Consider the following 25,564-nt stretch of genomic DNA (forward strand, 5'->3'; position numbering starts at 1 on the left):
GGTTTGTGTCTTCATAGGACTCCCATGGAGCTATGCCATAACTACCTCCACAATAAAAATTAAGACCCTATGATGCCTCCTGCACAACATGTTTATTTTACGAACAGTTGAGGGAGAAAAGGTTTGCTTTCTAAAAGTAATTTTTTTTATTTCTGACAAATCTACTTTCTACTAATATAAAGACTTCTTCAAAGGAGCTGACAGTCTCAACTTCCTGTTTGCCACATAGACACACAGGTATTAGGGATAGGTATTAGGAAGCAATGTACCTATACAGAATATTTTCACTGCTGACACTGGACCATCTAGATGAGCCATATTCCTCTTCAAAACATCAGCATTGTCAGTTCCCATTTCTTGTCTTGACAAGCTCCATTTAGTCTCAAATGGGTGATTTTGTTATCTTTCTGTCTTTCTTCCAGATTCAGCATACGTGTAAACACCACAGATTTGTTCCATGTGGATTTAAATTACTGGACTACTCTGAAGCCACGAGACGGTAACCGTGGTGGGCCCCGTGAGAGAGCATTCCACAGCTCCACTGTTATCGGGAACTATATGGTGATTTATGGTGAGTTCTTTGGTGTGCATCTTTCACTGGTATCCCCACTTTGTCACTATACCTTGTAGGGTCCTTCTTATTATTTAAGTCATACTTACTATTTCCAGTCAGGCTTATGCTAAAGTGGAACTTGAGCCTAAGATTGAAACATGCTGGCAGGTAGATGTATATTGCAGAAGAGACTTGTAAAGGTCTCTTCTGCAGTAAATACTTCTTACCTGCCTGCTAGCAGTGTTTCTTTTAAATGAATACTGAACTGTGCACAGACTTAGCAATTCCTGGGTGCTGGGTCAAGTAACTCACATGCATGGTGAAAGTTACCTTATCCACGGCTGGCCAATCAAGGTGCCCAAGGATGCAGAACTCAGTAGAAAACCAGGTGAAATTTTTTAGCATTGGCAAGGGAGCTTGCAGACCTCATCAGAGTGGTTTGAATAGAGTAGGTAAGGGCTAAAAACCTTATCAGGTTATTTTTTTTATTGCCTGTGTCCCACTGTGGAGATTTCCCTTCAGGTTCTGTTCTGGGCATGCAACTGCAAATAAGAGCGTGGCACCCAATCATGGGTTCATCCTGTGAGCTGTGACATGATGAGAATATTGTTATGTTTTCAAATAGAGCTTCATTCATTCATTCATTCATTCATTCATTCATTCATTCATCCATTCATCCATTCATTCACAGCTGCCACTGCTTTTTTTTATGCACAGGGTCTTCCAGTACGCACTGTGGCTGTTTGTTGTCATTGTACAGATTACTGACTTTGCATTCCTGGTAAATACAGGTGGAAATCTGCACATTCACTACCAGGAGGAGAAGTGTTATGATGAGGAAATTTTCTTTTACCATCTCGGCTGCCACCAGTGGGTGCCCAGTGATATTCTGAGACCGCCACCTAATCAGGGTAAGATGGAAGCAAATGTGAGTTCCTGGATCTTGGAAGTGTTCTGAGCCTAGGTTGTGAGGGTGAAGGATTATTTAAAAAATGAAGGTATTAATATTCTTTTCTAAAATGCAGGCCATCAGAGTTTGGGCAGTGGGCGGTACTCTCATGTCGCGGCTCTGATGAAAGGCGGAGTACTTTTGGTGGCAGGAGGATACAGCGGTACTCCCCGTGGAGATCTGCTTGCCTACAAAGTGCCTGTTCCAGGGTCTGTGTACCAGCCGCCAGTGCAGGATGTGAGTATGAAATCGGTGTAAGGGACACGGAGCTTGGACATTATGATATACTATACATATATATATATATATATATATATATATATATATATATATATATATATATATATAATATATATAAACACGTTTTTTTGGATTTACAGTATCACCTAGACTACTGCTCCATGTACACGGATGAGACCATTTGTTCCAAGGATCCAGAATGCACCTGGTGTCAGACAAGCTGCCAGACCCCTCAGCCTAACAAAATTGTATGATACCAATTTTTATTTCTTCCTTATGGTCTTTCACCTGTTTTGTTATTATTTGGTCACCTGATGCCATGTTATGAATTCTAGCGGTGGCATAATATATATATGAGGCAATTTGTATGATCTTCTGGAATTTTTGTTTGGACCAATGGATTGCTTTCAATACATAGTTATTAGGTTAAATAAAAAAAGAAGTTGGGTAGCTCAGAAATGTTGGATCTATTAAAGCGGAAGTAAACCCATCGATTTAACAGTTTCAAAAAAACAGTTACATTTTTGGCACATGCTGGGAATGTAACTGTCACATTGATTGTGCTCTCAACCAAACTGTCAAACCATCCAATGGCTGGTGTCATAACTGATCACATGTGCAGCATCATGGCAGTTGAAGATTAAACAGAGGCCAAGATGGCAGCTTTCTTGGCTGAAAACGATCGGAGGGTTTATTTCCACTTTAAGGGCTCGTTCACGCCATAAGTGGGTGAAAACTGATGGGAGAACTGCGCATATTTCACTTGCAGAGACATCAGATTACATCAGTTTTTATGCATGCTGGCATCAGTTTTCGATGTGTGTGAGTTATGTGCCCTATTCACACCAATGTTGATGTCATGTCAGTTCTTTTCCCGTGCAGAAAACTGTGTACACATTGCAGATTCCTGTGCAGAAAAAATCCACACAGTGTGGTGTGAACAGGGCACATAGGAAACCATTGTTTTGTTTTTTGTTGTGCCCTTGCAGAAAAACTGTCTTTGCACCAGGGTGTGAATGAGGCCTAATGCCGCGTACACACGAGCGGACTTTACAGCAGACTTTGCCCGGCGGACGGGATTTCGTCAGACAATTCGATCGTGTGTGGGCTCCAGCGGACTTTGTTTGTTCAAAAGTTGGACGGACTTAGATTTGATACATGTTTTAAATCTATCCGTCGAAAAGTCCGCTCGTCTGTATGCTAGTTCGACGGACCAAAAAGCCACGCTAGGGCAGCTATTGGCTACTGGCTATGAACTTCCTTGTTTTAGTCCAGTCGTACGTCATCACGTACGAATTCGACGGACTTTGGTGGATTGTGTGTAGGCAAGTCCGTTCATTCAGAAAGTCCGTCGTAAAGTCTGTCGCAAAGTCTGCCGTAAAGTCCGCTCGTGTGTATGCGGCATTAGTGTAAGTTTAAATAGTGTCGAGTATTGAGTTAATTTTTTAATTTGATGCTGCCCTTTGTCTGCTTTAATCAAAACTTAGTCAAGTGAGCGATGATCAAATAAACGTTTCAGTTGCATCAATCAATGGAGGCCAGTGTGAAATCAAGGAATCCTAGATTAGATCTTGGATTACATCTTGATGCAAGTGTAGTGGTCGTATGAACCTTACTGTATTTATCTTTGCCCTGATCTGCGTCTGTTTTTTGGCAGTGCCCAGACAAGAGCTGCCTAGGTCTGGCGAGACTCCTCTCTGATTGTCAATCATGTCTGGCGTTCAGCTCCAACCTGAGCACCTTCTCCCATGTCCCACGCTCCTTTGGCTGGTGTGTCCAGAATGAAACCTGTATGCCAGTTTCAGGTACTGTCTTTTCTTGTGTGGGATTTTCTGTCTTGCTGTCTGTTTTATAATTGTGTGTAACTTTTTTTTTTTTTTCTTACTTTTTGATCAGAACGTTCAAACTGTCGTGTAGGTCAGATTTCAGGCACATATGGTTGGTGGGGCACCCATAACACCTTCATCACTTCTCTGGATGATTGCCGAGTCAACAACTTCTTGCCTGGACTTCACCTAATCACATATCAGCAGCCACGCAACGAGTCTCAGCCTGACCGGGTAACAACAATAATCTCGTAGCTCTATGATGTGTGGTGTGTGCAGGAAAAAATTTATAATCTGCATTTAACTTGTGGAATTGCGGATTGGTCCCCGGCCATCTCTATGCTCCTGGGAGGCCGGAAGCGACGTCATTTCCAGCACTGGCGGATGTAAACACTGCCAGTTTTTTACCCTGTAAAGCAGAGACCGATTTTTTTCTTTTTTGCTCTCATGCTTTCCAGGGTAGAGGAGATATCTGGGGTCTTATTGACCTGTCATGCCTTATTCATATTACAAGGGATGTTTACATTTCTTCTAATAGTAATAAAAGTAATAAAAATAATTAAGAGACGGTGTAAAAATAAAAAATGATAAAATAAATAAGAATAATAAAAACATTTTTTTAAAGCACCCCTGTCCCCTCGTGCTTGCACGCAGAAGCAAATGCATACGTAGGTCTCGCCCGCAGGTGTAAACTTTGAACAGTAGAGCGCGAGCAATAATTCTAGCACTAGACCTTCTCTGTAACTCTAAACTGGGTAACCTGTAAAAATTTTTAAAGCGTCGCCTATGGAGATTTTAAAGTATCCTTAATTTTGTGCCAATCCATGAATGTGCACAATTCCAAAGCGTGGCATGTTTGGTATCTATTTACTTAATGTAACATCATCTTTTATAGTTTACTAAAAATTAGGTTAACTATGCATTAAAGGGGTAGATTCATTAAAGTATATTTTTTCCCAAAAAAATTGTGTTTGAAAAATTGCTGCGCAATTACCCTGTGATATATATAATGTTTGGGGGTTCTGAGTAATTTTTTTAGCAAAAAAAATATGATTTTTCCATATAGGAGAGAAATGCCAGAATTGACTTAGATGCAAAGTGGTTGTTAAGGCTCAAGGTTTTTTACCTCCATGTATTCTATGCATAAAGGTAAAAAGCCACCTCTGTGCAGCAGCCCTCTCTAATACTTACCAGAGCCCGATCTTACTCCAGCGATGTGCACAAGAGCCTCGGCTCTTCTGGGACTCTCCCTCCTCATTGGCTGAGACATCAACGGGAGCCATTGGCCCCCACTGCTGTCAATCATAGCCAGTTAGCCCATGAGGAGAGAGAGGGAATGGGGCCAAGCTGCGGCTCTGTGTATGAATAGACACGCAGAGCCGTGGCTCATGAATGAGCCTGCTTGGGTGCCCCCATTGAAAGCTGCTTGCTCTGGGGGGCACTCGGCAGGAGAGTGGGGCCAAGAGTGTTGGTGGGGGACCCAAAAAGAGGAGGGTCAGGGCTGCTCTGTTCAAAACTACTGCACAGAACAGGTAAGTATAACTTTTTTACTTTTTTTTAAAGGAAAGCCTTTAATATCACTTTAACCACTTAAGGACCGGGGCTATTTTTCAGACTTGGTGTTTACAAGTTAAAACAAAATGACTTGGAACCCCCAAACATTATGTATATTTTTTTCAGACACCCTAGAGAATAAAATGGCGATCGTTGCAATACTTTGTCATACCGGTCTTACAAGCGCAATTTTTTATGGGAAAAAATACACTTTTTTAAATTAAAAAATTAGGCAACAGTAAAGTTAGCCCAATTTGTTTTTATATTGTGAAAGATAATGTTACGCCGAGTAAATTGATACCCAACATGTCACGCTTCAAAATTGCGTCCGTTCATGGAATGGGAACAAACATTTCCCCTTAAAAATCCCCATAGCCGACATTTAAAAATGTTTACAGGTTACCAGTTTTGAGTTACAGAGGAGGTCTAGGGCTAGAATTATTGCTCTCGCTCTAACGATCGCGGCGAAACCTCACATGTGTGGTTTGAACACCTTTTTCATATGTGGGCGCAACTTTTTTTTTTTCTTATTTGTTTTACTTTTTATTTTTTATTTTAACACTGCCCTTTAAAAAAAAAAAATTGGGTCACTTTTATTCTTATTACAAGGAATGTAAACATCCCTTGTAATAGAAAAAAAGCAATGCAGGACCTCCTAAATGTGAGATCTGGGGTCAAAAAGACCTCAGATCTAACACTTACACTAAAATGCAGTAAAAAAAAAAAAATGAAATGTCATTTTTTCTTGCAAAAAAAATACATTTTACCTTTAAGACCATTGGGCGGAAGTGACGTTTGACGTTGCTTCCGCCATCCAATAGTGTGGAGCCGAGTGGGGGGCCATCTTTCTTTCACTCGGCTCCATGCCTGTCAGGGAAGAGGACCCGATCGTCCCCACCGCTACCGACGGCTCCGGTAAGTGGCGGAGACCACAGGAGGGTGACCCTCTCCTGCCCCTGATAAAAGTGATCTTGCGGCGAATCCGCTGCAGAGACCACTTTTATCTGAAAGAGAACCGATCGCTGATGAAGAGGAGACCTAGGTTATGGTAGCTAGCTGCTGCCATAACAACGGTATTCCTCTCCAAACAGCTGACGTAAAACAACGGCGGGTGGTCCTGAAGTGATTAAAGCGTTTGTTATCCCCCCCCCAAAAAAAATGTAGATTCTGACTTTCAGCTGTCTTCAGGCCGGTCACGTGACTTGCGGCCGCTTTCTAGCTCTGATGTGTGGCTTCTGCGGAGGAGAAGAGTGGTCACGTGATCTCCCTCTGACGTCAGAGGGAGATCACGGCCCCTCCCACAGAAGACATCTTTTAGAGCTGGAGAGCGGCTGCGAGTGATGTGACCGGCCTGAAGACAGCTGAAATTCGGTATTTAAACTGCTCGTTTTTAAATACAACTTACACAGTGTGCTATGCCAGGCTCTAAAAGAGGGGCTGTCATAGTATTTAAATATTGCCTTAAAGCGTTTGTTAACCCACAAAAAAAAAATACAGATCCTGTTCCCTTAAAGCATGTTATACAGCACAGTGCTTGTGCTGTGTCATTTGGACCCCCGTATCACCTGAAATACCTGGGTGATCCTGCCTAGCTATGCCCTTCCCTCTGCAAACAGACCGCGATAATCATGGCTGCTGAGCCCCTGATACCACTGTCTATTTGCGCGATTCCATCAGCCGCAGCCTGCTCTTCTTTGTCTGTCCCGTGTCCTTATCCCCCCTCCTCCCCCCTCCTCTCTCTGTTCGTACAATTTGCCTGCCCCCCCTCCGCTCCTGCTGCTCTAGGTGCTCTCATATCTTCTATTACATCATCCCATCCTCTCTGCAACTGCACGATTCTACCTGTATGAGCTCCGCTCCCGCCGCCCAGCTGATTGTAGGCAGCTCGGCGCTCTGTGTCTCTTCTCTCCATCTCCTCACCAGCTGACGTTAGCGGGAGGGCTCGACCCCACCCACTGAAGCTATGAGCCAGAGACAGAACAGGGAAGAGGAATCAGCTGAGCGCCCGGAGCGGAGCTCATACAGGTGGAATCGTGCAGTTTTTTTACAGAACACAGGCACAGGGAAACTTCTGATAATGGTGCAGAGAGGATGGGATGATGTAATAGAAGTTGGTTAACAACCACTTTAAAGTGGATGTAAATCTGAATTTTTTTTTAATCAAGACTTCTACCAGGTACAGTAGAGGATGACAAGTCATCTGTGCCTTGTCTTGCCATGAAGAGTTTATCCAGCTCTGAAAAATCCTCTTGTCTTTTTTTTTAGTAAGATAAAAAACAACACACAGATAAGTTTGTGTTGCCACCCCCCCCCCCCTTGTGACTGACATCTGATTTATTTATCTCATGCAAGAGAGTGTTATGGTTCTAGCTTCCCATCCCTCCTTTCTTCTCCAGCTCTCCCAGGATTGGCTGCTCCACACCTCAACATGATTGGGCATGCTGAAGTCATGTGGTGCCTTTCCTGACTTTTGACTGGATGTTACTCAAAACTCAGGAATAGGGGAGTGTACAGGTGGGCGGGGAGTCTTGTGACATCACGACTCCGCCCACCGAGCTCCGTCAAAGAGACCCACCCACCAATTCCAGAGTTTTGCGGGGCTCCTACTGCTGAAGGGGGTGACATTTGCAAGGTAGGGATGCATGCAGGAGGCTTGCATGTATATATACATTAATGCTCTGCCATTAGTTTATACTAGGCGAGTGGCAGGTTTACATCCACTTTAAGGATCTAAAGTTCTGTTTACACTTTTAGAATGCATGTATGGAGGCATCATATTCAGAAGCAAGTCAAATTAAAAAAACATTTGCGTGCTTTTGAGATGCTTTTGTCATAGCATTTTTTTTGTATGGAGAAGAGAAGCAGCATGGATGTAAGCAAAACTATAAACTGAACTAAAGTCCTGCTGTAAAAAATAGAAAGGAGCTAGAGTTTTTTGGCAGAAGAGACATACAAAGTCTTTTTCGTCAAAAAAAATGAACTTTGCCTTGTACTCCTTGGAGTTTTTGTTTTCCCTGTGCCCTGTGGAGTGTACATCCCGACTCATTCTTAACATGCCAAGAATAGATCAAGGTGCTGCCGATGATGTAAGTCCTGTGTGTATGTGTAGAAGTCACCTTGTCAGTGGCCATCCAATGGCTTTTCCTTGGCCACTTTGAGTTGCCATGTGGAATGTGTAGCTTAGCTAATGCTTGCTGCTATAAGTCAAGTTAAGTTTCATCCAGTTTAAAGCCTTTTTTACTTTTTGCAGGTGTCAATTGTGCGCAGCACAACCATTACATTAAGTCCCAGCACAGAGATGGATGTTTCTCTGGTGTATAAAGGATTCATATACCCCATGCTGAGCACAGGCTCCTCCCCTGAGCGCGTCTCCATATGGGCTCGCATTCAGCGCTTCTATGTTGTGGCCCGCCTCGGGCGGTACCCTGGCAGCACGCAGATACTGGTAAGTGCTAGTCACAATAAACCAATATATATATCAGTGAGGTGCAATAGTGCAATAACCCTTAGCAGCCAATCAGATTGCTCAGGTTGAAAAAAAGACATATGTCCATCAAGTTTAATCAAAGGGAATAAAATTACTTCTTGATCCTTCAAAGGAAATCAGATACACTCCAGATTAACAGTCTACAGGACGGATTTGCAATTAGCGGACCTCCAGCTGTTGCAGTACTACAGTCCCATGAGGCATAGCAAGACTCTGATAGCCACAAGCATGACACCCAGAGGCAGGGGCATGATGGGACTTGTAGTTTTGCAACAGCTGGAGGTCCACTAATTGCAGATCCCTGGTCTACAGTGTTATGTCTTATTATTTTTAATAGTTAGTCATATGTTGTGCATTTAGAAACACATCCAGCCTTTTTGTAGCAATCTACTTATTTGGCTAGAACTAGATCCTATGGAAGTCTATTCCACAGCTTTTACTGTAAAGAAGTCTTTTTGTATATAGAAGGTAAAGTGGAGGTTTAGTCAAAATCTAAACACTAACAAACACTAAACCTACTGTCTACCACATTCTAAGCCTAATCTATCTAACCCTGTAAACAAAAAAATCACTATACTTACCTATTCTGCAGCCGCTCCGGTCCGGTACCATGATGAGCTGTCAGCATCGGCTTTATTGTGGAGGTGTGTGCAGGAGAGGCAGCCGACAACGGAAACCCCATAGTAACTCTATGGGTGACGCCACTTCCCAGCCATTTCACAGCCGTTGTCGGTTCTCTCTTGCATAAGGAGGGTGCCGCTGGAGACCGGACCAAAGCGACTACAGAATAAGTATAGTGGTATTTTTCTTTACAGGGCTAGATAGATTAGGATTATAATGGGGCAGAGAGTAGGTTTAGCATCCACTTTAAAGGCACGATCCACTATATTTCACCTTGCATCCATATTTAGGGTGTAACATGAAACGTAGTCACATTTCTCAAATCCCCAAGCCCCCCACCCCCAACCTCAGTTTTGCAATATCTTTTTTGTGAACTGCATATTTGTCTATGATCAACCAGATCACTCAGATCCTTCTCCATCATTGACTCAACCAGATTGCATTTACTCCTAGATTGCATGAAACATGCATGTTTTTATCCATAAAGTGCATAACATTACATTTATCAACATTAAACCATCCTGTTTAGATTGTAAGTCAGACACATCTTGTAGAGACTTATTTCCACTACTTAGCCTTGTGCAATCTTCAGACACAGTAGTGGCACCAATACTGACCCTTGGGACACACGTCTAACTTTAGACATTCAGAGTATAAATTATTAATCTCTACTCTTTAATTTCTCTTTACGGAAGTCAGTAAAATAACAATTCTATTGGTTCCTATGAGTTAGTGCACTTGGCATATTACTACTTACACTATTCAGTAATTCCGGTCAGGATTTTATGTGTCATCCTCTGCATCTTTTTCTGCATTGTTTTCTTCTTAATGGTAAATGCAGTTCATTTGCGCATTAAATAATGAATTAGTCCATCCAAAACTTTTATTTTAGAGCTAAAGTGTTACTAAACCCAGGACCCTTCGTTCACTATATCTGGTCTCCTACAATACACAGAACATGGTAATGCTATCATTTTAGTAAATATAAACTGCTAAATACCTTTTCTCGTCAGCAGTATATAGCAGTCTTTTGACTTCTATCAGTGTCTGGTTAAAGAGAAGTTTTCGTGGAGTTTTCATTTTTCTGCAATTGTCCTATGAGAATGCAGGACCCTGACCCTCTGTCTAAACAGTGCTGATTGGCCCTGTGCTGATGCATGCATCCTCCCAAGAAAAGAAAAACTCTCTAGCATTACACACCAAACTGAGCATGTGCAGCTTGTCCCCTAGCTCTGTAAATATCAGGAGATATTGTATATTGGAGACAGTGGAAGAAGGGGAGGATCAGAGAAGACAGGATCAAACGGCTTTTTTTACACAATGCAAAGGATTAACCCCTTAGGTTCCACATTGAGTATATCAAGCATGCTTTACTGCATATACAGACTGATTTTATTGTTATGGGTTTAGTAACATTTTAGGTGGATGGAAGAGGGTATATCACCAGAGTCTCCACCAGGCATTGGTGGTGAGATCTATTACAATTAGGTCTTGCTTTCTCAGTTGTATCTGACATTGAGAAAACAGTAGGAGGAGTGAGACAGCAAAGTTAGGTGGGAGGTGCAGAGCCTGAAGTTATAGTATGGAGGTCTCCTTGCTTTGCAAAAAAGTCGCCAAGAGATATACAAAGCCAATGGATGACTTAGACCGCAAGACTTCTCTTGTAACTGAAACATCTGTTTTAGGTTAATGACATTATTGAATTTTTTTTACTCCTTTTATGACTGTGCCATAACTATGCTAGTTGAAATCGTTGCCATGTTTCCTCTTCTTTCCTCAGGAGGAAGTGGGCCGCTGGTCGGTACACCAGGATAAGGAGAGGCGAGCTCTGCAGAGAAACAGTGGAGAGCGGCTGTTTCCTAATGCAGAACGGGGAAGCGGCTATGCAGTGCAGATTGAAGGTTATCTCAATAATACAGGAAATGGACACACCAGTGAACTGAGCTTGACATGGGACCGTACAGGTGTCCATGGTGGAAGTGTAAGCTAATGTCCTTTTCTCTTCATAACTAAGTAGCTAAAGCCTAGTACACACTATTGGGTTTTGGTTGAATGAAAAAAACCTGACAGCTCAGGTCAGGGCTGCTGTACTAATATTCCGATGTTAGTACACTGATCTCCCCTGCTGAGCTGTTGTGTTCTGACAGGGGGACGCCCCCCCCCCCCCCCCCCCAACCAGAACACTCGACAGAAGCAGTCCGCCATACACACGGGCCAAATGTTGGCTAGTTTTTATCAAACCGGCCGATGACATTCGGCCAGCGTGTACTAGGCTTTACTGTCCTTTATTCATTGTTGTCCTTTCTCATGAACTTACATAATCAGAGTGTAAACAAGTCATAATTTAACTGGCATGTCTGTTTTCATCTTCCAGCAGTGATTTGTTGGGGCCATTTATGCAGTTTGACAGTGTACATACCACAACTATTCAGCATTTGGCATTACCCAATCTTTAAAGGCCAGGTTCACCTTTAAGGAAAAAATAATAAATGCAGAAAAGAAATGTAAATTTATTATTTTTCCCCAGAGGAGCCTGCAAAGCATTGCACCTGCAGTCAAATACAGGTGTAACAGTAACATGTCCCAGAGCTGAACTTAGCCTTCAAAGTGTGGGCTGCTTTTCTTTGTTCGCACTGGAACCGGATCGCATGGCAGTTTACACCCATGCAATTCATTACAGGAAAACGTGCTGCAATTTGTGGCCTGCTTTTGGGGTGTCGATAACTTTTAATTGACACCTGCAACAGATCCCATAAACGCGGTGCGATTGCCATGAGGTGTGGGAGAGGCACAGGAATCGCTGCATTTCCTGCACCGCATCAGTGTGAACCAGCTGATAGATATACATGGTCAGATCTAAGAATGATCCTACCTTCACCCATAATGTACATCTATTAATACTACATCAGGCAGCAATAGAGAGAATCAGGTTAACTTTGTTGTGTTCCCCTGCTTTATTTTAAGTATGGGATAGGCTAAATAATTACCAAATATTACCGTAATCATGAATCAGCTGTTATTTCATTCCTCCCTGCATTTGTTTTTCCAGCAGTGATACTTTGAGGTTGATTTACTAAAGGCAAATCCACTTTGCACTTGAAAGTGCAGTCGCTTTAGATCTGAGGGGAAGATCTGAAATGAGGGGAAGCTCTGCTGATTTTATCATCCAATCATGTACAAGAAAAAATGCTGTTTTTTATTATCCTTGCATGTCCCCCTCAGATCTACAGTGACTGCACTTCCAAGTGCACTTGCAATGCACTAGTAGTGCAAAGTGAATTTGCCTTTAGTAAATAAACCCCTTTGTCTGTCGGTCCCAGTAACAATCTGCTGTTTGAAAGTTTAGAGGGGGCGGTTACAACTCTAACAATCCCCCCCCCCTCTTTTTGTCCCTCCTCCACCAGGAGATGTGGTGGTGCTTAGCGAGCATGCACACACCTGAGCAGTACACAAGTTCAGGCACTGTGCTGTCTCTGCAAAAAAAGTGGACAAATACATACGTGGCATAGACATGGCTGGATCTAGGGGGAGTTGTTGGGGAGGGCTTTGCCTCCATCCTCCATGGATGCTGTGCCCATTGAGCTCCTTCTCACAACCCCTTAATGCACACAGCCTTGGCACAGGCGGCACAGCTCCAATTCCTCACATGGCACACAGTTCAGATGGATTCTCTTACAGGCAGCCTCTAGCTACACACTGTGTAGCTGCATGCTATGCTGCAGTTCTGAACTGTGAAGTTCCTATATTAAAAACAGCTGTGCAGCATATCATCCATATACACAGTGTGCAGATAGAGTGTGTCTGTAGAATTTGATCTAAGCTGTGTGCTGTGAGGGGAGGAAGGGGAGAGGAGCTGTGCTGTGTGATGTCTCGAGAGCGATCAGACAACCCCAGAGTCGTCATCAAACACAGGAGAAGGAATGGGGGTGGATCCCGACAAGATTGTCAGCATGAGAAGGCTGTAGCTCCTCCCACCAGTATTTACCTTGATTTTAACAGAAAAGATGCACTTCTCAGAGGATTGGAAAGATTTTTATGTATTAGTAGCTCACAGGGAATTGGAGTAAGCTAAAAAAAAAAAGGAAACTCCTAATTCTCTTTTATTATATTAAACTGTATTTAACGCTCTGATTTTAAAGATACACCATTCATTTAAGGGGGAATCACTTAATAAAAGTGGGGGCCACACTTCTGAACAGGAAGTCAAAATCTCAATTTCAACAAGGTTTTTTATATTGAATCACTTTTTACTTCTTTTTGCTTGCTGTATAGGAGATCTCATTCCTGTTCCTGGAACCTCATCGCTCTGATGACTGTACCTACCTTTCCTGCTTGGCCTGCCTGGCAGATCAGAGCTGCGGTTGGTGCTCCAAAACCCGCACGTGTCACCACAGACTAGGTGTGGATTGGGCAAAATTCTGTCAAGACACGCCCCTGATTCTTTCCCCGAGTCACTGTCAGTTGTGTGAGGAGTACCGTGACTGTGAGGCCTGCAGCAGTGTAAGTGCTGAGATATACATGAGCAGGTGGAGTGTCTTGGCTGTAATAGAAAGGTAATTATATCGTTGTTGTGCTCTCAGGACCAGTACTGCGAATGGCAAATACACAGCAGCAAGAAAGGAGACTCTCTGTGCAGCCGCAGAGGAAGAGTGAGCGGTTCTATAAGAGCTCCCCAGGAGTGCCCCCGTGCCTGCAATCGGTGAGTTTTTTTGCAAAGTAATGACTTCCTATATTATCAATTGTGTTATCCTGCCGCTGTTCTCCTCTGACTGTCCGATGAGGCTGCATGACCCCTGACTGTCTGTTTGGACAGTGCTGATTGGCCCTGTGCTGATAAAAAAAAAATCTCTAGCCATACACACCAAACTGAGCATGTGCAGAGTGCCTCCTAGGACTCTGTTCTATCAGCAGATGAATTGGGGACAGTAAAAAAAGGGGAGGATCAGAGTAGACAGGATCAAACAGCCTTTTTACACAGTGCAGAAGATTAACCCCTTAAGTTCCACAGTGAAAAAAAAACAACAATGCTTTACTGCATATACAGACTGAGTTTAGCGGTGGCAGTAAGCAATCAAGGACCAGCATGCACGTGATCCCCTCTGAATGATAGTTTAGGTGTACACAGGGGACGGCGACTGCCTAGCTGGTATCTAATGAAAGCCAGTCAGGGTGACAGGTGTTGGAAGTGCTGGGAGCAGTGCTTACTGTCACTGTCAAACTGGTACTGCACTGAACAGGGAGCAGAAAGGGGGTGGTAATGCGTTTTAAAGGAAACTCTTTCTTCTTTAGGGGTCTTCTGTAGGATCTCTTGATCTCTATGTCATCTACATAGAACCTTCTTGTGTTCCCAGGATGGACCCCCACCCTCTCCATTTAACACTGAAACCGTGAGCTCATCTGATTGTGTGCTTTAGTATCATTTGTTTTTTTATGAACCCTGTGTTCCCAGTACACATTGGTATTTCTGAAACCTCTTCCTTTAAAAAGTTAGTCTTGTAAGATGCCACATTTTCACGGTCCAGCATTCATAATGCAACTTGGCATTAGTCAGGGAATGTCCAAATGGAGCCCTACTCTATGCAGGGCATTTATATAATACCCATGTTTAATGGAGGATGAACTGTGGATAATAGATGTTGAATGTCCGTATGATTTATATGTATGAAAAAATGATCCATACAACCGTTTCAGCTCTAAAATCGTGATTTTATCCAGGAAACCAGTATACAGTACGCAAATGCAGTCAGTTGACGCGTTTCAGCCTACATGGCTTTAATCATAACGCTGTATAGGCTGAAATGCGTCAACTGACTACATTTGCGTACTGTACACTAGGGCTGCAACTAACGATTATTTTCATAATCGATTAGTTGGCCGATTTATTGTTTTGATTATTCGATTAATTGGTTAGTAACCTTAAAAGTGTGGTGTATAATTTAGTTAATATGTAAATTTAATAAAAAAGGCAATTTATTCTTAAATGTCTATATGCAGTGGTAAATATAAATAACCAACTATATGGTTAGAGAGCAAAATCTCTAATCCACTCTGAGAATAACAGACAGAAGAGATCTACTGTCTATACTATTAGAGGAGATCTACTGTATATACTATTAGAGGGGAGATGTACTATTTATACTATTAGAGGAGCGATATATTGTATATACTATTAGAAGAGATATACTGTATATACTATTAGAAGAGATATACTGTATATACTATTAGAGGAGATATACTGTATATACTATTAGAGGAGAGATATACTGTATATACTATTAGAGGAGATATACTGTATATACTATTAGAGGAGATATACTGTATATACTATTAGAGGAGAGATATACTGTATTGACTATTAGAAGAGATATACTGTATATACTATTAGAGAAGATATACTGTATATACTATTAGAGGAGATATATTGTATATACTATTAGAGGAGAGATATACTGTATATACTATTAGAGGAGATATATTGTATATACTATTAGAGGAGAGATATACTGTATATACTATTAGAAGAGATATACTGCATATACCATTAGAGGAGATATACTGTATATACTATTAGAGGAGATATACTGTATATACTATTAGAGGAGATATATTGTATATACTATTAGAGGAGATATATTGTATATACTATTAGAGGAGAGATATACTGTATATACTATTAGAGGAGATATATTGTATATACTATTAGAGGAGAGATATACTGTATATACTATTAGAAGAGATATACTGCATATACCATTAGAGGAGATATACTGTATATACTATTAGAGGAGATATACTGCATATACCATTAGAGGAGATATACTGTATATACTATTAGAGGAGATATACTGTATATACTATTAGAGGAGATATATTGTATATACTATTAGAGGAGAGATATACTGCATATACCATTAGAGGAGATATACTGTATATACTATTAGAGGAGATATATTGTATATACTATTAGAGGAGAGATATACTGCATATACCATTAGAGGAGATATACTGTATATACTATTAGAGGAGATATACTGTATATACTATTAGAGGTTGAATCTCATCATGCTCAGAGATCTTTTTATATTTAAAGGAAAAAAAAAGTTAGACTGTTTTGCAGATTTTCAAACAGAACTGTAATATATTATATGCTGGCCATACAAAAACAATGTCTGCCTTAAAAAAAAAAAGTCATTTTAAGAACATTTTGTTCGATTTTAGAATCGTTATTGGGTTTAAATCGACGTTCATTTTCAACCACAGTGACAGGAAAATTTAGAAATAATAGAAAACTTCTCGGTCAAAGGAATTTTCAGACAGTGTATGTGGTTTTCGTTCAGAAATTACATTCATTTTAAAACAGAATGTTAAAAGCAAGTGAAAATTTCAAACAACATTCTTTCATTCAGCGAATGTACAAAGATTTTTCATATGAATATTCTCGTCTGAAAATTGAGCCGTGTGGCCAGCGTAAGGCTTGGTACACACCTATGCAGTTTGCTTTTGATCTGTTTCTACACTGCTTTTTGCTGTGTGTTAAGTACAGTATAGAGCGCCCCAATAGCAAGGTAAAGAAAACTTCTGCCTTTAGAACCACGCACTTCCTGCCCAGGACTACATGTCCCATGAGACATTGCTCCCCTTCTCAGGCATTTACTGACATGTATGGATGATGCACTGTATGTGTGCTGCACTGTATTTGCTGATATATTAAACAAATAATGCATTCTGTATGCAGGCCAACTAATCGGCTGGCTGATTAATCGATTATGAAAATAGTAATTGATTAATTTCATCGATAAACATCGATTAGTTGTTTCAGCCCTACTGTACACTGTGGTTTCCTGAATAAAAGCGCAATTTTAGAGCTGAAACGGTTGTGCGAATCATCTTTATGGATCATTACTCTCAGATGGGTTACTGCGGATCAAGCGCCTGTGATCTCTGCTGATGGGGGATTATATGGGTAGTAGCACTGAAACCTTTGTTTGCATTGATGAAAAAATGGCACCTTGGTATTTGCTGTCGCATAGGAAGATCATAGGAAGAGGCTTACTTACACTTAAAAAAAAAAAAAAGAAAGAAAGAAATCCTTACTTTCATTGGTTTTCATCTGGTTAATCAGAACCTCTGACATATAGCAAACCTGTGCTTCATCCCTTAAGAGCAAAGCAATAGGTTTGGTTTAATGCCAAGTTCCTTCCTAGCCCACATATCCACAATGGCTTTGTTCCCCCATAACTCTGTTCAGCTGCTGAGTGCAAAGAAATGCAGCCTGGTGACCCAAGATTCTCTCACCAACCAAAGAGAATAATACTTGACCAAGCACTTCATGAATGGAGAAAATTGCCTTTCCTCCATGAAACTACTGGGTATTGTCTCAACTCTCGGGAGCTGCACAGAGCGGTGGGGAGTAAAGGTAAGGTAAGTATGTACTGCTGGGGAAAGGGGTATAAAAGTAAACATATTGCCCTTCCTAGCAGGGGCAAAGCATTGGTTTACTTTAAAGTGGTTCTCCACTTTGAAGAAAAAAAAAAATTGTAAATGTCAGCAACTACAAATCCTGTAGCTGCTGACTTTTAATAACAGGACAATTACCTGTCTAACGATCCAGCGCCGTCCTCACCCGGGCCTGGTTTTTCACTAGCCTTTGTGTTCCTGGTGCTGCCACCTTAATTGTGGGGAGGCGGCTGTACTGCTCACGGCTTCGCAGCCAGCTGCCCACTGCGCATGCACGAGTCGCGCTGCGCTTTGTGATTGGTCCTGCAGTCTTCTGGGACCTGTGGTGTTTCCCAGGAGACTGCAGGGAGGGAGGGGGGAGGAGAACTTCCACTTTAATCACCTAGGTGATCCGAGCAAAAGTGGGAGCGGGTATCTGTCAAAACTAGTATCTGCTCCCCCCCTGAAAAAAATGACTTGCCAAATGTGGCAGAGGAGGGAGGAGGACTTACAGAACTCCCCCTTTTGGGTGAAGCTCTGCTTTAATTCATCCCTCTCTCTCATGTCCAAGTCTTCTGTGTCTGTCAAAAGTTATTTATGTCCTCTAGTTTCTGTTGGATTTACAGCATATATGCCTCAAGGGTGGGTGGCTAAAGGGGGGCTTCACTTTACTCTTTTGATGTTTTTCTTTCCCAAGTTTTTTTCAATGGTTGGTTTGACTTTCATAGTTATCTGTTTCTTTCAGGCGTAGGACATGCGCTGAATGTCTTTCTAACTCCAGCCACTGTGCATGGTGCCAGTCTACTGAAAGCTGCTTTTACTTTGCTGCTTATCTGGCAAAGTATCCTTATGGTGACTGCAGGGACTGGTACGACAGGTATGTACCAATCACTATATAGTGTCATTAGACTCTTTGCAATGCCTTTCTCCAAATCCCCTGCCAATGTCTCTCTCCTCTGCAGTGTCCACTCTGTGCCCCAGTGTATGGATTGCTCCAGGTTTAACACCTGCCGGGAGTGTTTGCAAAACTTTGAGTGCGGCTGGTGTGGGAATACTGACAACCCGACCTTGGGGAGGTAAGTCAATGCGCATATTTATGTAGGGTCACTTCAGAGCTAAAGAGATCCATTGGGGGAGATTTACCAAAACTGGCGCATGCAAAATCTGGTGCAGTTCTGCATACAATCAAATCAGCTTCCAGGATTTATCATCAAAGCCTTAGTTGAAGAAGCTGATGTTAGAAGCTGATTGGCTACCATGCACAGTTGCACTAAATTCTGAGTGCTCCAATTTTAGTAAATCACCCCCATTGCATCTGCTGGATCTATACAATTAGATCATCTTGTTTCGTTGCACAGCTCAGGAGGCACTTTAACCAACTTTAAAGAATGTATAAAACCTTTCAAAGTCATAGGAGTTGATTTACTAAAGGCAAATAGACTGTGCACTTCAATTGCTGCATAGCTTAGTAAATTAGGTAAAGCTTCACTTTGCAAAGAATACCCAATCATGTACAAGGAAAAAAAAAACAGCATTTTTTGCTTAGGTAAAGAGGTAAAAAAGGCCAAACGCTGCGCTAGAAACAAATATGCTTAAAATAAATCAAGAAAGGAGAGCTGCCAGCACCAATCCCCAGACGACGTCTGCTAGTGACGAAACACGTAGGGAGGAGCCTGCATCTCTGACGTCATCATGTTTTTCCTCTTCGGAGGTGATGGTTTGTAGGGGACAGCGAGCGAAGGAAGCCTCGAGAGACGCCGCCGTTCGGATCCACTGTGATGCTGTGTGTTTGATTGCGCTCATTCAGCTGCTTTTCTGTAAGTGCAATTCTATTGAGCTCAATACATTTTACTCAAATGCTACACTATGGGAGCCCTCTCTGCTTTTATGATTTTGAGTGACACAGATTGATACAGATCCAGCATTCTCAGATGTCCTATAGGTTTTTGGGAGACCAAATTCCTTGGGCTTGGTGAGACCAACTTATTGGTCTTTTCAGTCAGTAAGGAGAATATATACTCACCTCGGGTGTTCTGTTTTTCTGGATGAGGGATCCTTCTTCACAAATTGTTTTGCTGCACTATTCACTGGCTAATCTCCCTTTTGCAAGATTAATGGGACTTATTTAATTTTTCACACTGGGACTTCCCTTTAGTTTTCCATATTTGCAATGTTTTCACATATGATTTTAAGATCAACTTCAATATTTCATATTTGGATCTAGAATTATTCATATCTGGAGTGTTTTTTTCCATGGTTGAGAAATATTTTTCACCCGTTAATGTGAATTTATATGTTTTTCTTACATTTATACTTTTTATGTTTTATTATATATCCTAATTTGAGTGTCTTTATTAATTGGTGATGTAATATTCACAATTTCCACTCACCAGTTTACCAGAATATAATTAATATTTTTGGAGGTGGCACTTCACTTTAGTTTTCTTTTTTAGTTTACTTTCACCATTTCATGATGTCAGTATTTGTCTTTGGTGAAATTTCTTTGGGAACATCAATTTTGTGATATTAGCACTGCACTTATTTTACACTTCAGCATTATTTGCTTGCACGTGATTGTATGATAAAAGTCAGCAGAGCTTCTGCTCATTTACTAAACTCTGAGGCCAGGTTCACATATGTGCGAATTGGGTGCGGCTTTCCCCGCATCCAATTCGCATGACATGCGAGTGTGACCGGCTCTCAGTAGGGCCGGTTCACACAGGTCCAGGGCGGTCATGGTCCACATTCCAAAAAAACTGACACACTGTACTTTATATCTTCCTAAAACAGAAGGGATACAAGTAATTTATATATATAGGTTACTTTACAGACACAGGGGAATAGAGGCAGGAGGGGAGGGGCGGGGAGGAGATCAGTTCACAACACAGACTATGTCATTTACAGGCAGCAAGTGAGTGGGAGATGCAGGGACTCTGAACACACAGCGGGATGACGTAGGGACGTAAACTGACCACGCTGTCATGGATCAGCAGCCATGATAAGCATGCTCAGTACATATAGGGTAACACAGGAACAGGCAGGATCAACCAGGTATTTTAGAACATGTATTGGACCAAATGACCTTGCAAAAGCACAGTGCTATTTATCATGCTTTAAAAGAACAGGAGCATTTTTTTTTTCATGGTTACAACCACTTTAAGATAAAGAGGAAGTCTTAAAACTTCTGGTTATACTACTACCTGCAGAAGGATTAGAAATGTAAAAAAACATAACAAATAGTGTAGGTTAGTCCAGGATAATCCCTCTCTACCAGCATGCCTAATTTTATTTGCTAGTGTCTTAGGAAAATGAATGTTGTTTTTACACCTCTGCTGTGTTAAGAGAATCTAAATTTTTTGATAGCACCTTTTTTTTTTCTTCTGCAGTCTTTCCTTCAATCGTGACTCTGCTATACGTCACTACTGTAGCTTCACCTCTTCTCTTGTAGCTTCTCAGAGTGGTCATTCTAGGTCATTGTACTGTGTACTGCAGTCATTCTACTGCTGTTATAGTAATATTATAAATGCAAAGGAATGGGATTATAATGGTGCTAATAACAAATAGTTCATAACAAGTTGAATAAAATAAATTTCTTTATTAGTACAAAAAGGTAAGGGGGAGAGTCAACAAGGGATATTGAAATGATTAAAATCATTGTAGAGCATATACATGATACATATATTGGGTTGCTGGTAACCCACAAAGGAAAAGAAAAGGTGATCACAGATGGAAGTTGATTCCCAACATGTTTCGCCAATGATGGCTTCCTCAGGGGATAATGTGGGACTACCACAATGACCCAGCTCTCAATCAGTCCTGGCTGGAGATTGGGGGGCGACCTTACTTTTCTTCTTTCGTGTGCAGTGGTCATTGAGCTGTGTGTGTTCAAGGTTTGGAACAACTTTTGGTCTCATCTCTATATTTATACCAGCACACTGGCACCCCCAAATTCATCTATTTTTCAATTTTGAGCATACTGTGTCCTTTTTTATCTCCTGCGACCATGGTCTTCCCTGTACCATTCTTGGCTGGAGCTAGTTTTTGACATCCATCTCCCCCCCCCCTTCCCGTTTGGGAGCTGATTGAGAGCTAGATCATTGTGGTGGTCCCACATTATCCCCCGAGGAAGCCATCATTGGCAAAACATGTTGGGATTCAACTTCCATCTGTGACCACCTTTTCTTTTCCTTTGTGGGTCACCAGCAACCCAATATATGTATAGTGTATATGCTCTGCATTGATTTTAATCATTTCAATATCCCTTGTTGACTCTCCCCCTTACCTTTTTGTACTAATAAAGAAATTTATTTTATTTAACTTGTTATGAACTATTTGTTATTAGCACCATTATATTCCCATTCCTCCATATTTATAATTTTGCTAAGCGGGATGAGGTGCATGATATTATAGAGCCACTCAGATTATACTCTATAATCTGCTTTTATAGTACTGCATCTGGCCCTTGCTGAACTAGACATGCAGGGATAGACTGGAAGGGACCTTGGTGCACTGGGTTCTATGTAGGCCAATGACTAGACTCCATTCAGTATATGTTTGCTGCAGATCGATTTTCAGCTCCAGAGTCATTGGCATTTCCTCAGCACTTGCCCTGCCTCTGACAACTCACTTATTGAGTAGGCCTTAGGATTAGGTCCCTTTCACATGGGTGCCTCAATGGAATGGAATCCGCTTGCTCAGCGGGGTTCGCTCCGCTGATCCCTGCTGAGCAGGCAGATGACAGGTCTGTCTCCACTCACTATGCAGAGCGGAGACGGACACAGCCTATCTGTTTTCTTCCGATCTTCCAGACGGATGGAAAAAAGAACACCCATCCGTTTGGATTTTGCGGACAGGATCAGATCAGATAGCGGCTGATATCAGTGCACATGTCACCGCTGACATCCACTGCTCTATAGGGGAGACTGGAGGGTCCGATTAGGTCCGCCTGAAAAACTGACAGATGGACCTGATTGGACAGCCCGTGCGAAACGGGTCAAGTTCCCCTGTTGATATCTATTCAGTTGTGCATACCCTTTTCTACATTAAATCTACATTCAAGCAAAGAAAGTTTTGTTTAATTAGTGTTTCACCAGTATGTAGGCTGGTTGGGCCATGAGTTGGAAGCTATTTCAAATTCTTAGGTTGCTTGGCGCCTTTATTTCCCTGCAGAAAGGGTTATCACTGTTGAAATGAGTGCTGACGTCATACGCTATGGTTGAATACGCTACGTCATACGCTGTGAAGAATGATTCCAGGGGTTTTACTCCAACCTGTTCCCAAGTCCAAAGAGGACAGTCGCCCAATTCTGTATCTCAAAGCTCTGAATGTCTTCACACAAATCCAAAAATTCTGCATGGAATCTACCAAATCTGTCCTACAATGATGCTTGCATGATATGGTAATTGTATGCAATTAGCTAAAGCCCCATACACACGGGCAGAATGTCGAAAGACATTTGCTGGTTCAAAAAAAATGTTCTCCCCATTTGTGTGGCAGTCTGTCCGACGGAAGCCAGCTTCTGTCAGACCTGCATGCTGGAAAACCAGCAGCCGACGACTCCCAATCAGCGGTATTAGCCAACAGCAGAGAGTGCTGATCGGAGTGTTCTGGCGGGGGGGGGGGGGGGGGTGAGGGGGGCGTCCTCCTGAAAGAACACAACAGCGCAGCGGAGAAGAACGCTGCGACAGCTGACGGAGCTCACAGTTAGTGTGTACCCTGCTTGAGAAATAACGGTGCCCTTGTGAAAACCAGTGATCCTTGTTATGCAAAATCTCTCCCTGAGTGCTTTTTATGATGCATTTATCCTGCACACCAAAAGTGTGGTCATGTCTCCTAAGGAAAAAATTCCCAGCCTTCCATCCCTCTGCTTTCTGAGTGACTCATGGTTAGAAGGTATTCAATCATTTGCCCTGATAAGTTCTTCTTTCTCCCTCAGGTGCTTCTCTGGAGATTACTCTGGTGTTAGGGGATACGCTTCATGTTACAGAGCTCTGACGCTCGCTGGCCTCCCACCAGAACCTGCTCAGTGGTCGTATGCGTATTGCCCAGATGTGGATGAGTGCAGGCTGGGGATGGCCACCTGTCACAAATATGCCACTTGCAGAAACACTCCTGACTCCTACGAGTGTCACTGTGACCGCGGATATACTGGCGACGGCGTCACTCACTGCAATCAAACGTAAGTTCAGATATTAAAGAAAACATGGTCATAATAGTTTGGATTTCACTTATTATTAACATATATAGGTATAAGAAAGCAAAGTACATTATTTAGGATTACCTGTCACCCATGAAATCTCCACAAGCTCTATTAGTGTTCCATGTAAGGCACGGGTCTCCAACTGGCGGCCCTCCAGCTGTTGCGAAACTACAAGTCCTATGAGGCTGGAGGGCCGCCAGTTTGAGACCCCTGATCTAAGGTGATATTGCACCATTTGATAAAGAAAACAAGCTCCCAAATTGTGTTGGTTAAAGCAAATCCATTTTATTTATTCTTTATATTAAACAACAATAAAATATATTTTACACTTGAAAATCATGATACCAGCAGACAGACCCCTTTTTCGCCACTTTTTCTGGGCTGGACAAGTAGTTTGGAAAAAATAGGTCATTAGATATGGTCACACTCTCCCAAATAGATGGCGGTCACCTTTGGATGGTACCTCATGCCACATGAATGCCACTGGTTCTTGGTGAATTGATACTGATCAAATTGCTACCTTTGCTATTTAAGGGTTTCAGGTACATTTAAAGTACTGCAGATTAAATAGTAATACTACATTTAGTAATATGCAATGTAAATAGTTACTTGCCAATGTCTACATTTAAATGCCCTGTGTAGCAGAAACTTTGACTTATTGTAGCCCCAAAAATCTACCTGACTGGAATTAAATTTTTAGTGGTTGTAAGGTCTGAAAGTTCTTTATCTTCATGCATTTTATGCATGAGAGTAAAAATCCTTCAGTGTGCAGCTCCCCCCACAGCCCCCCCCCCAATACATACCTAAACCCGATCTCGATCCAGCGATGTACAGGTACATATACCGAGGCTCCCGGATCTCTCCCTTCTAAATGGCTATGATGCAGCAGCAGGAGCCATTGTCAATCACAACCAGTGAGGTGGGAGCATGGAGCGTGGGTTAAGCCATGCTCTCTGTGTCTTATGGATGCAGAGACCCAGCTCCGGAGCGAGCATGCACGAGTGCCCCCACAGTAAGTGGCTTGCTATAGGGGCACTCGGCGAGGGGGGGGGGCCGGAGCGCAAGTGGAGGACCCGAGAACAGGATCCGGGCTGCTCTGTGCAAAACCACTGCACAGAGAAGGTAAGTATAACATGTCTGTTATTTATTTTTTATTTTTTTTGTTACAATACATTTTATTGATAGATAGCAACAGTAAAAATTACAAAAAAACGCACATATTTAAGGAATATCAAAATAGTGCACAAATAAAAGTCAGATAAGACAGATAAAAGTCCACACATAATGGAAGTAGAAATATAATTGTCGCATACATAAGGTGAAAGTTGTCCATTGATAAAAAGGGACCAGCCAAGAAGGACCGGTATGCATAACGGGTAATCCAGAGGGGAAAAACCCCAAGAGGAGGAGAAAAAGAAAGAGAGAAAAGGGAAAGAAGAGAGAGAAGGAAGAGAGAACAGAAGAAGTAGAGCATCCCAGGGGTCAGGGGCGCTGGTGCATCAAATGTCCAACAACTGGTGGTCATAATGCGAAGGGTGAGAATATAATATCCAAGGTTGCCAAACGCTAAGAAATTTGTTACGAGAGGCAAAGAACACGGCTGTCAGTTTTCCGTTAGCCATAATATCGTCCATGTGGCGTTTTACCGCTTCAAAACGAAGGAACGGGGACTTCAGTGCCCTAGCGATAGTGAGTTTGG

General features: G+C 42.1%; 1 protein-coding gene across 1 annotated transcript in view; it reads left to right on the forward strand.

The window, feature by feature from the left end:
- The window catches only part of MEGF8 (multiple EGF like domains 8), a 119,501-nt gene that overhangs the window by 37,206 nt on the left and 56,731 nt on the right, over window positions 1-25,564 (forward strand). The window contains exons 9-21 of the mRNA XM_073602044.1: window positions 423-571; window positions 1,345-1,464; window positions 1,579-1,739; window positions 1,883-1,990; window positions 3,400-3,547; window positions 3,639-3,802; window positions 8,373-8,567; window positions 11,011-11,211; window positions 13,503-13,730; window positions 13,811-13,929; window positions 18,412-18,543; window positions 18,629-18,742; window positions 23,602-23,844. Of these exons, the coding sequence (XP_073458145.1) occupies window positions 423-571; window positions 1,345-1,464; window positions 1,579-1,739; window positions 1,883-1,990; window positions 3,400-3,547; window positions 3,639-3,802; window positions 8,373-8,567; window positions 11,011-11,211; window positions 13,503-13,730; window positions 13,811-13,929; window positions 18,412-18,543; window positions 18,629-18,742; window positions 23,602-23,844 (2,082 nt within the window). The remainder of the gene's footprint in view (window positions 1-422; window positions 572-1,344; window positions 1,465-1,578; window positions 1,740-1,882; window positions 1,991-3,399; window positions 3,548-3,638; window positions 3,803-8,372; window positions 8,568-11,010; window positions 11,212-13,502; window positions 13,731-13,810; window positions 13,930-18,411; window positions 18,544-18,628; window positions 18,743-23,601; window positions 23,845-25,564) is intronic.

This window comes from Aquarana catesbeiana, linkage group LG10 (assembly GCF_042186555.1).
Source record: "Aquarana catesbeiana isolate 2022-GZ linkage group LG10, ASM4218655v1, whole genome shotgun sequence".
NCBI classification, from domain to species: domain Eukaryota; kingdom Metazoa; phylum Chordata; class Amphibia; order Anura; family Ranidae; genus Aquarana; species Aquarana catesbeiana.